We start from the raw sequence: 13822 nt of genomic DNA, 5'->3' as shown, positions 1-13822 counted from the left end.
TGGCTGAATAAATAAAGCTCCTTGAAGGTAGAATGGACAGTGCTTGGGCTGCAGTCACAACGTGACTCAAGGGTGTTGTGGTCCGCCAAAGCTTATTTACTCAGATGTTAAGCCACACTGAGGTCAATGGGACGTGCTCCCAAGGAAGCATGCACAGAACTGTGCGAAGCTTGGGAACACCAAGGGCCGAGCTTAGTATTGCTTTTAGTGACTTCTCTGGAAGGAATAAAGGGAAAGGAAGATTAACACTTCCTCCCCACCCCAAATTAAAGCTGAATGTAGGAATATATTGAATTAAATATTTGGCAGTACTACAAAGTGATGTTTTCTTTTGTCTTATACTTTTGGTAAACTGACAAAGGTCTCATCTCCATGCACTTCACAGGGCACAGACTTTTTAATATGCAGATTGTTGTTGTTGTTAGGAGTTTGGGTGGTCAGTCTGGATGATATCCTGGGACCCCTTCCAAATCTGCAATCCTGCATCTGTGAGAGCAGAATGTATAGTAGAAAATAATAATAATAATAATAATAATAATAATAATAATAATAATAATAATATTTATACCCTGCCCATCTGGCTGGGATGCCTGCCAAACCAGACAAACCAGTTCCTTTGTAATGCCTTTGGTTGGCAAGTTAAGTACCATCATTTAGCATTTCCAAATAAAGTCATAGAGACCTTTCCCAGATGGAGAATGATAGGCCAAGGGGAGCTGGGTATGTGAGAGTTGTATGAGAGAGTTTTTGGGCTGAGGCTGGAAGATGGAAGCAGAAGTATATTTTCCCCTGAGCAAGAGCCAAGCTGACTTTGGGGCTCCACTGGAAACCTAATGGGGAAGCAAGATCTGTTCACCATCCCATGATCCCTCCTTATGTTCTGGGTCAAAAATCCAGACTCCTGAACAGCAAGCTGTTTCTCCCATAGCCACTCCTCATAGTGTCATTGAGAGTCAGTCTGCCCTGCAGCATCTCCCAGCTTCTGCCAATGTGCTCCTGATTTACACATCAGGATGGATGCCTTACTGTTTCCCTGAAGGACCTGCTTAGCCCCTGTTAGCATTCAAGCAGCCCATACCATCTGCCACCACACTCCAGCACATTACAAAGGATTCTTGGTTGTGTTTGAAGGTGCCAACTCAGTTCATCTATTATGGTGGCAGGGCATGATTTATGCATGAGCTGAGGATATATTATAAGACACACCGAGCATTTCTTTCTGGCTTTACATAAGATGGGTAGGTTAATAATGATGGGCAACTTATCTCTCAATAATGTTTGTCCACCACAACCAATCTTCTCATTCAGGGTATCCAACAAAGCACAGCTTGAAATCTATTGGTACAGGCATGTGTGATCCTCAAAGTGTTTCCACTCCTTTCAAAGTCAGTTTGCATTGGCAAAGGAATTTGATGGTCAGTCTGCAACTCTGGTTCCAGCCTTTACATCTCTATCCAAGCTTCCACACTCCTGGCATTCTTGTTCCTTTTCTGAAATGGGGCTTTAAAAAATAATAAATCTAGTAAACAATAAATGAGCATCAATATTTAAATTAGAAATAATTATAATAAACACCAGCAGGTATAGTCTGTGGATATGAAAGTAATCCATGCTGAGGAACCGGCAGTGAGACAGGACTCCTGGGTCTTTTTCTTGTTTACTGTGGTTTTCTCTGTCCCATTTGTGTAGAAAATGAAGGCAACAGTGACATGGTTAATACATGATGCTAAGTCTAACCATGGCTTAATGTTAACAAGCGAACATGCATGTTCATGGAGCAGAAATTGTGGCTGCTTCCCTCCCATTCACACTGCTTCTGCAATACCCAGAGGTAAGCCATGGTTTGACTGAGCATAATGTCTGAATCTTGGCACATGGTTTGTCTTGTTCCCGACATGCCACGAGCTGTACGTAAGGTTTGCTCTTGGTTTACTGCTCATGGTTTGTCTGGGGGAGACAAATGATAAACCTAGGGTCAGACACAATACTAAGGCAACTAAGCCAAACCATGACTTTGCCCCAGGTCACACAGGAACAGTAGGATCAAGGGAGGAGCAGAGCCCCCATCAGGGCTGGCCAAATATATTTTGGCACCTGAGGCTGACTCCCAAACGGTGTCCCCTTCCCCACAAGCGATGAAGGAGCTAGGGACGATCTACAACAGGAACAAGTAGGGAAGAAAGATCAACAACAGGATCTGCTGTTCCAGTGGATTCTGCTGCCTGAGCTGGTCATCTCACCTTCCCTCATGCGTGGGCCGATCCTGGCCCCCCATGAACTCCTTTCCATTTGCTCATTTGTGCTAAGCTTTAGTTTGTTAGCATTATGGGACATTGACTATTGCTGCTGTTCTTTTTCATTTTTAAAACATTGTGCAAGGTCAGAGGAGACAATCAAAGCATGCAATTCAATTCTAGTGTGTTGTTGTTGTTGTTGTTGTTGTTGTTGTTGTTGCTACTTTCACCATCAACATCTATTTATCATGCATTATAAGCCTGAAATTTATCAAGTGCTGTAAACAATTTAAAAACAGTTCCTGTTACAATCTAAAAGACACTACGTGAAAGATATAACCTGCTCATGCACTAAGATCTTAGGAGGTGGCCCTACTTGCGATCCTACCCCAAGTGAAGTTCACCCTTCTTCTGGTAATGATCATGTACATGATCATTCCCAGAAGTCCTGGAAGTCTGTGAATGCGGGGAAACCCTTGGCCACCTTATTTGCTTAAAAAGATAAATGTACCTCCACATTTGCTGCAAGAAGATCAAAGCAGGGAAGGAAATGGCTCAGCAGAGACATATTCTTTGCAGATATGTAAAAAGTGTACTTGCATTTTGCAGTTGTGTGCATGAAATTAATGGGATGCAATTGCATTTTGAAGTTGGAGGTTTTAAATCCCTCTGAGATAAGGCTTGCATCTCACCTGTACATTGATGATATTTGCATTTTTCTGGGATTACCAAGTTATTTTGCCTTTTGCACAATGAGGACAGATAAAAGATGCCAGAGAGTTTTCTTTACCAATTTATTACAAAGTTATTGAATAAAATGGAAAGTGACTCTTGAACAGAATGTCTGAGAATTTAATATATGCCTCCGTCTCCATGGGAAACAGCTCTGTGTGTGCGCATGCCAAGAGTGTGTCAAGCGATTTTGTGCAGGACTGGCCACTTTTGGAGCAGGTCCTGCCCACTACAACTTTCCATCAGGGCAATGTGATCCTCAGCTCAGAAATGTTCCCTACATTTGCATTAGTACTCTCCAATTCTATGATATCAGTACATCTTTGTATGAACATTTAGCTAAAATGCACAGTTTTACAAAGCTAAGTGTGGTGTAGTGGTTAAGAGCGGTAGTCTCATAATCTGGGGAACCGGGTTCGCGTCTCCGCTCCTACACATGCAGCTGCTGGGTGACCTTGGGCCAGTCACACTTCTTTGAAGTCTCTCAGCCCCACTCACCCCACAGAGTGTTTGTTGTGGGGGAGGAAGGGAAAGGAGAATGTTAGCCGCTTTGAGATTCCTTAAAGGGAGTGAAAGGCGGGATATCAAATCTAAACTCTTCTCTTCTTCTTCTTCTTTTACAAACCTATTAGATGTTTTCTTCTTTTCATTTTTTTTATATTTGCAGAATTTTTATTGCAATAAACTGCCCATTTGTGTGAGTTAGCCCATTGACAAGTCTCCTTGTACAATAATTTTTGTTTTTGTTTTTACTTAATGCCATACTTTTTATTGGAAGGAAAGCAGGTGGGGGGGGGGTAAAATCACTGCTTTTAAAAATGTGTTTTTGAATGCTGCAGCAGTATAATTTCATTAAAAGCTATATAAATATAATATCTAGCCATTTAGACCTGCTGGCAATCCGCGTTAGATCAGGCTTCATCAACCCAACTCTGATCATTGCTGATTCTTGTCTATAATGGCAGGGGCTGCTGGGATTTGTAGTCCAACAACTTCTGAAGGGCTGGGGAAGGTTGGGGAAGCTTGCCATACATACATACATACATACATACATACATACATACATACTTACATAATTTTAATTTTATACTGCCTTTCCACAGTTTAAACCATGCTCAACATAATTACATGTAGACATAAACAATAAATAAAACATCAAAAATACACAACCAAATTGAACAATTTCCTCATAAATCAGAAGATAAAAAAGAAACATACAAAAAAAATCTATGTCAATAACAGCAACAGCACACATCTTCAACAAAACCCCTTAAGCAATACCCCAGCTCAAGAGTCCAATCAGCAGCCTCAGCTTTTGTAGTTGGAGTCAGTCTGTGCCCTGCCTTCCCAAGCCTGCGGGGGAAAGGCCTGCAAGGCAGGAGGTAGGTCTTCCAAGATGGTCTCTCCCATAGACAATGAAAGGTGGATGGACCAATATTCTTGGTAGTATAGTGGTACCTCGGGTTACATACGCTTCGGGTTACATACGCTTCAGGTTACAGACTCCACTAACCCAGAAATTGTGCTTCAGGTTAAGAACTTTGCTTCAGGATGAGAACAGAAATTGGGCTCCGGCGGCGCGGCAGCAGCAGGAGGCCCCATTAGCTAAAGTGGTGCTTCAGGTTAAGTACAGTTTCAGGTTATGTACGGACCTCCGGAACGAATTAAGTACTTAAGTACTTAATTAAGTACTTAACCCAAGGTACCACTGTATATGGTTTATTCCTATGTCCCTACTTCATGTGGTAGACTTCATTCATTCAGGGATATTTAAGCAACGGGTGGATGGTGTGGGTGGCAGAATGGTGTTGTTGTAGAATACAAAGAACATCAGAAGAGCCCTGCTGGATCAGGCCAATGGCCTATCTTGTCCAGCATCCTGTTGCCACAGTGACCAACGAGGTACCTGTGGGGAACCTGCAAACAGCAGAGGTGGATTTAGGGGAGTGCAACCGGTTCAGTCACACTGGGCATAAAGCCTCAGTGTCCCTGCAGGGGGCAATGCAACGATGAGGTACAATGGAAGGCAAGAGGTGGGACGGCATGTCAAATTTTGGTATTGCACAGGGTGCTGCTAAAAATTGAGACTCCAAGGTCCGCCACTGCAAGAAGGACCTGCAGACAAGAGCAGGACTTTCCCCTTCTGTGGTTTCCAGCAGCTAATATTCAGAAGCGCTAGTGTCTCTGACCATGCAGGCAGAGCATAGCTGTAATTGCTTATGGCTATTGAGAATCTTATTCTCCATGAAAATGTCTAATCCTCTTTTAAAATCATTCAAGTTGGTGTCTATCAAGGCCTCCTGTGGGAGCGAGTTCCATAGTTCAACTATGTGCCGCATGTAGAAGTCCTTCCTTTTATCTGTCCTGAATCTTCCAACATTCATTAGACGTCCATAAGTTCTAGAGTTATGAGAGAGATTTATTATCTTGCTCTTGCTTATCTCTCTTTCTGTCCATATAGTGATCTTGCATAAATGTTATGGGGAGGAGGGAATTCCTGCCTTAAAATCCAGGCACATCAAAAAAAGGGGGGGAGATTTATAGAAAGGGGACAGGTTGGAGGGTATTAGCGGATGGCGAGGCACTTCCTCCACTGTAGGTAGAGAAGCCCTGGTAAGTGGGAAGGGTGGGAGGCGGAAAGAAGGGTGTGGGGGGGGGTGCCACAAGGCATTAAGAGCCAGTTCTTGCCATTCCACAAATGTCAGCAGAAAGCTTAACAGTGAACTGTGTGCACACAAGCAGATCTGCTGACTCTGCACACCAGGGAGATCCCCTAGCAGAATGGCTGTGGTGTGCGGGGTGGATGGGCAGAGAGCCCTGGAGCAGCAAAGCCAAGGGGAGGGGGCATAGACAAAGAGAGAGCATTACAAACCCCACTTGGGTCTCTGCTGTCCCCCACACCCTCACCCCTCTTTTCTGCGCGCACGGTGAGGGGGGACGGGACGTCAACACTGTTCCCTCTTCCTCCCTCCCTCCTTCCCTTGAGCATACCCAGTTTCCCAAGCACAGGTAGTGGTTGAGGGAAAGAACCCAAAGAAAGAGTTGGAAAAGGAGGGGAGGAGAGAGAGAGGAGAGAGGGGAATCCTGCTCCTTCCTCAAATGAAGCCATAACTTCCCAGGTAGCAAAGAGGCGGCTGATCTCTGCTCCTTCCTGAGTTGCTGGGCTGGAAAAGACTGGGCAAGAGTCGAGGAGGAGGGGGTCTTTCTTTCTTTCTTTCTTTCTTTCTTTCTTTCTTTCTTTCTTTCTTTCTTTCTTTCTTTCTTTCTTTCTTTCCTTCCGTCAGGCAGGCTTCTCCCCTCCTCCCCCTTTAATAACCAAGAGGACGACATCCAAAGAGAAGATGCAGTGGCTTAGGAATGGACCTGCCATGGTGAGTTCAGGTAGCTCTCTGCCTCCCACCCCTACCGCCCCCACCCTGCTCTTTCTGCCTGCAGTAGTTGGGTGTCCTCGTTTTCATCCCCCTCGCTTAGGAGTCTCTCTTTGCTTCGGGGATAGCTTCGATAGGTCCGTGGCCATTTTATGGATCCTCTCCTCCAAGACAACGAAGCGGAGGTGGAGGAGGAAGGGGGGCACTAACGGAATTTGGTTTTTTGCAAGGAGGTGGAGGGGAGGAAGGTTGGGTTTCAGGAAGGATGCTTGTGTGTGGAGAGAGGATCCCCTTTCCCGGGTGCAGAGAGTTGCCGTGAGGTCTCTGCCCAAGGGAAAGAAGGCGGGGGGATGGACTTTTTGTGAGCGGCGGCGCGCGGGGGGGGCATTATTGTTAAAAGGATTGTGCGCAAGTGAAAGCTTTGCGATTTGTAGCAGGTTAATGGAGATTTTCTTTTTGGAATAGGAGCGTTCCTTAAGGTTTGTATTCCAGCTTTGTGCTGGCAGAGGAATGTATTGAGGGGTTATAGAACGACAAGGCAGCTTAAAAATAGAAGCTGCCGCCGCTTCTTCTTTGTTTCCATTCCGGTGCAATTTGGTGGCGAATGACTTGGGCAAAGGGAGGAGGGGATCTTTCACTCACCCAGCTGTAAGGTCCTTCAGATTCTTAGAATGCACAGCTCCACAACGCGAGGATTTGCAAAGCAATCCTGTGCTCCCTTCTTTGAAAGGAGCAACCCTGAGCCTTATAATTAAGCATTTGCTGAGGGATGTACGTACCACATAATGCCAGGCATCCTTATTCGGAAGTAAGTCCCCTTATGCTTTACTCTTGGGTTAAGTGACAGCATAGGATTTCGGCATTTTGGTGCCATCTTATGCACATCTACTCAGAAGTAAGTCCCATTGAGTTCACCCCCAGATAAGTATTATAGGGTTCCACAAGCTTTTGTCCTTTCTTTTTATCCCCACAAAATGACCTAAGACTGAGGTGGGCATCATTTAGTGTTCAAATGAACTGTGCTTTGCCTCCCTTGAAATCAGAATGCATATGTGAACCCAGGGAAGCATTTGCTTCAACAACAACAATATCCCTCCTGCTTCTGTGTGCATGTTTGCAGCCTTCCAGTCCTCAAAAGTGGCCCGACACAAGTGAGATGCAAAGACTGGGCTGGATCCTTTTGTCTGCCATGTGCCTCAGTCAGCTCTTGTGGATTGTGGTCCACACCACACCTCTCTATTCCCACAACCTTGATATATCGATATTGTTCTGTTGGGGTGACAGTGAGGCAGGAAGGTTTCCACTACCTGGTTCAGATAAGCCTCACCTGGACCCTGAAGTTTTATGGCAATAGATATCCTTCTTTGGGGCATCCAAAACTACATTATATAAGATCATTCTATGTGATCATCTGGCACATGATTTCCCAATCTCGGGTCTCCAGCTGTTTTGTGACTACAGTTCGCATCATCCCTGACCACTGGTCCTATTAGGCAGGGATGATGGGAGTAGCAGTCCAAAAACAGCTGGAGACCCAAGTTTGGGAAACCCTGATCTAGCACAATTGCTGTCTACTCTGACCAACCTGCAGTGGTTCTCCAGGGCTTTGGGCAGGGTCTTCCCCATTACCTACTACCCGATATGGAGGTTAGAATCATAGGAGGTCATATAGTCTAACCCTCTGCCACGCAGGAATGTTTTGCCCAATATGAGGCTCGAACCCATGACCGTGAGACCTTGATGCTCTACTGACTGAGCCGCACACTAGATGCTGGGGTCTGAAACTGTGACCTTCTGCCTGTGAGCATGTTTATTTATTTTATTGCATTTATACCCCACCTCCAAGGAGTTCAAGGTGGCACACGTTCTCCACCTCCTCATTTGACCCCACAACAACCCTGTGAGGTAGGTTAGGCTGAGAGGCCGTGAGTGGTCCCCAAGGTCACTCAGTGAGCTTCATGGCTGAGTAGGGATTTGAAGCCTGGTCTCTCCCAGGTCTTAGTCCAACACTCTAACCTCAGTGCCACCACTGGCTCCCTTGTGCACAAACACTAGTCTATGCTTTGCTTCAGCTGTGCCCCCTTCCTTTGAGGCCACCCATCTCCTTGAATAGCTTGATGCAAATAGCGCTAGATAAATCTGCGATCTGAATCATGATCCTTCAGATGCATCTGGTGGCGGTGAGTGAGGGTTGCTTAACTTCCACAGTGTTCATCTCCTGCGCCCACTCTTATCCTCCCACACAATCTACCTCCTGCTTCCCCTGCCCCCCTCCCCAACGCACAGAATGTAATATTCAAGCAAAGTCCCTTGCTTGTTCCCACGCTGTGCCAGAGCTACTCAAGCTGTGCCATGCTGATTTGCCTAGTAACATTTTCGGAAGAAAAATAGTTATGGGGGAATAAAGCTTTTCTGTCTTCCCTGTGGTGTGGGGAGAGGTGAGGGCAGTTGTAATTGGAAATAATGAGAGACATTCCCTACTGTTTGATGTTTTCAAAAGAGGCCTTGAAGGTATAACTGATAATTCTCTTTTCCTATATCTAAAAATAGGCTGACAGCTTAAACACCCTGATTTGTGTAAGTGTATATCTGATTCTCAAACATGTTCTGTTTGGCCAGTGCATCCTACTAATCTTTAGAAAATGGAGAAAATTTTCCTTCCTTCCTTCTTTCCTTTCGTCTAGTGGTTTTGCCTTAGTGGAAGCAGTTCCCCTTGCACAAAACAGGGAACTCCCCTTGCCTGCAGCACCCAGCACCCCAGAAATCCTGCTCTTGAAACACTTTTTGGAATAGCATGGGGCACTGAGGTCCAGCTCTGAGGGCCTTCTGGCAGTTCCCTCACTGCAAGAAGCAAAGCTACAGGGAACAAGGCAGAGGGCCTTCTCGGCAGTGGTGCCCACCCTGTGGAACGCCCTCCCATCAGATGTCAAAGAGATAAACAACTACCTGACATTCAGAAGACATCTGAAGGCAGCCCTGTTCAGGGAAGTTTTTAATGTGTGGCATTTTAATGTAATTTTAATCTTTGTTGGAAGCTGCCCAGAAAGTGTGAAAGGGTGCAGTTGGTGAGCGGTTTTGGTGCCAGAGTGGAATCACAAACGCTAGGCTATGCTTTCCACTTGTACAAAGCCACTGTTGGATGCAACTCCTTTCTCATATGTGCCCATTGCAAAGGCAGCAAGTAAATCAGTTTTGTAACTTGGTTAAGTTGGGGATGAAGAATCTGTGATACGTTGTTCGACTCCAACTCTTATCGGCCTCAGCCAGTATGCCCAATGGTCAGGGAGAGGACTGGCCCAAAACATTTTGGTACCTGAGGCAAACCACAGAAGGGCACCTCTTCTCCCACCAGTGAAGAAGAAGGTGTGAATGAAGATTTACACTGGGAACAAGGGGAGGGGGAGTGGAGATCTAAATTAGGAACAAGGAGGGAATAAAGATCTATGTTGAGAACAAGGGGGGGGGGGAGTCAAATAAACCTTACCCAATGGTTGAAGTGGGAATTAAAGGCCATTGCAAGGGGGAGGGGCACTCTGAATCACCCTGGGCAGGTGCAGACCCCAGGAGGCCCCAGAGGGCAGCCCCTACTATTTCCTCCCTGGGGTGGGAGGAGACCAGTAGCACCTCCTATTTGCCAAGAGGCCACTGTAGATGCAGCTTTGGGAGGGCTGCTCAGCATATGAGTCAACTCCTAGGGGCTGAGGGAGCTTTGGCCTCCCCAATAAAATATTTGAAGGGGCTGCCCCCCCCCCAAGTTGATGGGCATTGCTATTCAAATGGTGTGCATGTGCCCTATCATATGATTGATTATGAGGGGCAGGGCTCACCTGCCCCCACCAATATTTTATTCAAGTTGGCACCCCTGTTGCTGAGGCAGTGGCAGATCTGGCCTCCAAGGAGTATGTTGCTGTCACCACAACAGCGGCACCAGGAGTGGGCGGTGCATTTCTTTGAAGCCTGGATCTGTTGCCCCGGTGGATCCTGATGCAGCTTCTCCTAATAATAATAATAATAATAATAATAATAAATTATTTATACCCCAATAATAATAATAATAATAATAATAATAATAATAATAATAATATAATAATAATAATAATAATAATAATAATAATAATAATAAATTATTTATACCCTGCCCTTCTGGGCCAACCTTAGTCAGGGATGATGGCAGTTCAGGTCCAACAGTGTCTGGAGGGTCATGGGCTCCCCATCCCTGAGCTAAGCAGATGGGGCAGCAATCTTGCATACTTGTACCTGGGATTCATCCCTGTTAAACTGAGTGGTTTGTTTTTTTTAATATATAAGCATGTTTAGGGTTCCATGGAAAAACACCCATTTCAGTTTTTTAAAAATACATGATCTACTATATTAAATTAAAATTGCCCCATTCCTGCTTAATCTCCAACCTAGAAACGAAGATGCTCCTCTTTGCTCTCTACTTCATGGATGTGCCCATCATAGAGAATGTTATTATTAAAAACCAAGAGTAGAATGCATCTATAAAATCTTATAAGCCAAAGCATTTCACAGCAATTTTATAAGCCAATGCATTTCACAGCAAGGCCAACTTCACTTACGGGAGCAATGGGGGCTGTGCCTTTTCAATGCATTATGCCTTTATTGTGGCATCAAGTCAGCACATTACTGTTTTGTTGCAGAGAAGGTGCTGCTTTGATGTAAACACTGTGATGTAGCTGATGTGCAAATTGGAGTAGCACCTGGGAGGCCAGGGTTCAACTCTCCTCTTAGCTATCAAGCTCCCTGCATGACCGCAGGCTAGTCACCGTCTCTCAGCCTAATCAGCCACACAGTGTTATGAGAATAAAAGTTCCTTGAGCTTTTTGGAGGAAAGATGGGATATCATCATCATCATCACCATCATTATCAACAACAACAACTTCTGCACACATAGAGAGTGTTGTTAGAAATTCCATGTGTTACACACAATGGCAGTATGCCTTGGGTGGAAGATATTGAAAGGTTGAATTTCTTGTTACATTTTCACCACAGTCTTGCATGTCAATGTGGTGGACTACACTTTTGAATGCATCAGGGCAGACATCATCTCAGAAGAGGAGGAAGAATTACCCGTCTCAAGGGGTACCTCCAAGTTTGTATGAAAAATTATTTAATGGAGGGAGCATTTTGAATAAAAACATTTTTAATTACTTAATAACCATGTTCAGTCAGCCAGTTGCAGCTTGTGACTTTTGCAACTGGCAGAGTGGAAGGCAGGGAAGCTGACAGGAAGTGGAGCCAGAGCCAATGGAAGGTGCAGGCAACCAATTCTGGTTTGTTCTCCATCCTAGCCCCTGCTGAGTTCTGCAAGGGCAGTACTGAGACTAAGAAGAGAAAGTTAACAAAAGAACGTAAGAAGAGCCCTGCTGGATCAGGCCAATGACCCACCAAGTCCAACATCCTGTTCTCACAGTGGCCAACCAGATGCCTGTGGGAAAATTACAAGCAGGTCTTGAGCAAAAGAGCCCTCTCCCTGCTGTGGTTTCCAGCAATTGTATTCAGTAGCATTACTGCCTCTTACCATGGAGACACAGCATAGCCGTAATGGCTAGTAACCATTGAGAGCCTTGATGGTGATCAAGTGATATGGCTGAGGTTCAGAACCAGTGTGGTGTAATAGTTACTTCCATAGGCAGATCCACCACATGCTTGGTATAAGTAAGAAGGCAGGAAGGTGGGGCTGTCTGAGAGTAGACTGGGATTGGTGGGGCACTGCCTCATTCACCCTAATGGATCAGCCTCCACTGCAAACCAACTAAATATCATGGTTGGTTGTAATTCAGCTCAGGAGCAGAATGCTCAGAGAAAATCTTAAGTATCTCCAGCTGAGAGGATCTCATGTAGGAGGTGATGGAATGAGTCTCCTCTGCATGAGTCCCTGAAAAAATAGTCCTACAGATATTGTTGCTTCTCCAGCTCTGGTCAATCCCAGCTAGCATGGGTCAGGAATGATGAGCTCCAACAACATCTGGAAGGTACCTGTGAAGGAGACAGTGCTGAGGTAGATGAACCCATTGTGTGGATCAGTTCAAGATAGCTTCTTCAGTGCAATAAAGAATGAATAAATTCAGTGATTTATTGATGGTATTTGAACTTGAATTATGGAAGGAATTAACACAGTCATTTATCCCAGTACCTGCTTCAAGACAAGGATCATTAGCTTGTTTATAGCACGACAGAAGAGAAGGTCCATTACCAAAAAGTGGTAGCAGAGGAAGGAGATCTAGATGACTTAAATAAGTTGCGCTGAAGGCATTAGGGAAGTATAGAGACAGATAAGATTAGCAGACAACCTGATCTTGGTAATCATTCATTCCCAACCTATATCTTCCCTGTTTATAAATTGATTTCAGATGGTGGCATACCACTGTTAATTTCTAAGCTATATTCCTTAAACAAGGGAGACTTCTAAAAATAATCCTCATCCAAATTTCTACCTGGATTCTGGAGTTCTGAATTACCTGGTCTCTTTACCCCTCAAAGTGAAGCTGATATCTGATACATTAGGAATTCTCCATTGTTTTTATCCATCCACAATAGCTTTTTCCAAACTGAGGCTCTGCAAAGGTTGTGGATTACAACTCCCATCAGTTGGCTGTGGTGGCTAGGGTTGATGGGATTTGTAGTCCTAAACATCTGGAGGGCATCAGATTGGGAAAGACTGGTGGAGAGAGACAGTGAGAAGTATAAATAGATAGATATGGGTAATCTATGATTAACAAAACAGAGGGTTTTTTGTTTGTTTTTTAAAAAATGTATGTGGCAAAATGTTTTGGCTTCTGCTTTCATCAACTGTTCTGATGAAAATGATGCTGTTTACAAAGTGGTACTTACAGAGCTTTGAAGACTGAATGCTCAGAAGGGCATCATTCACTGAAGCCAAGTGATGCTGCTACTACACTCCAAGCTGAAGCCGTGCAATGTTATTGTGTCCAGTGTGTACACCTTTCCTAACACTGTTGGATCTGTTGGCATCTCTAGAGGAATTATCTATAAGTCTGACAGGTTGTGGTTTTCAGAACCGAAATGTTTATGAACCGGTTGCTTCACTTTGGGGGTCAAAATTGCACATTTGTGGTTTCTAAAATGTGTGCATAGATTGGTTGTAGTTTTACCTCCATATTAGATATGACAACCCATTTTTTTGCAGGATCTATCCATACTGGTGCTTTTGAAGGTAGGTTCACACAGTTGATACAACATTTGGAACTACAAGGATGAGATTCAGGATTGTAGATTTGGAGGCTAGTAAAATGCTATAAGAAGAGGTCATTCAGAGTTTGCTAGCAAGGGGTAGATTTCCCTGACAAATGAAAAAACAGTGCTTAGAACAATTTATAAGTTACATCAGCTCCATTTATCCAATTATCAAGTGTTCATTAAATAGCACCACTGATACACATCCTTTTCTTTGATGTCCTTCTTGCCACAACAAAATAGCAGCTGATTTCTGAAACAAACCCGCTA

General features: G+C 44.5%; 1 protein-coding gene across 4 annotated transcripts in view; it reads left to right on the top strand.

Moving 5' to 3' along the window:
• ARHGEF9 (Cdc42 guanine nucleotide exchange factor 9) overlaps positions 1 to 13822 on the top strand; it is a 261134-nt gene that overhangs the window by 104091 nt on the left and 143221 nt on the right. The window contains exon 1 of one of the 4 annotated variants that reach the window (XM_080989730.1): positions 5975 to 6337. The exons of 2 other annotated variants lie outside the window; for them this stretch is intronic. In XM_080989730.1, the coding sequence (XP_080845856.1) occupies positions 6308 to 6337 (30 nt within the window). In that variant the 5' untranslated portion in view covers positions 5975 to 6307. Of the gene's footprint in view, positions 1 to 5974; positions 6338 to 13822 lie in introns of those variants that run through there. One more of the 4 variants, XM_080989729.1, reaches the window with a different exon arrangement.

This window comes from Podarcis pityusensis (genome assembly GCF_964106645.2).
Source record: "Podarcis pityusensis genome assembly, chromosome: Z".
In the NCBI taxonomy this organism is placed as follows: Eukaryota; Metazoa; Chordata; class Lepidosauria; order Squamata; family Lacertidae; genus Podarcis; species Podarcis pityusensis.
The sequence above is the reverse complement of the archived record's forward strand: the minus strand, read 5'-3'. Positions and strand labels throughout refer to the sequence as shown.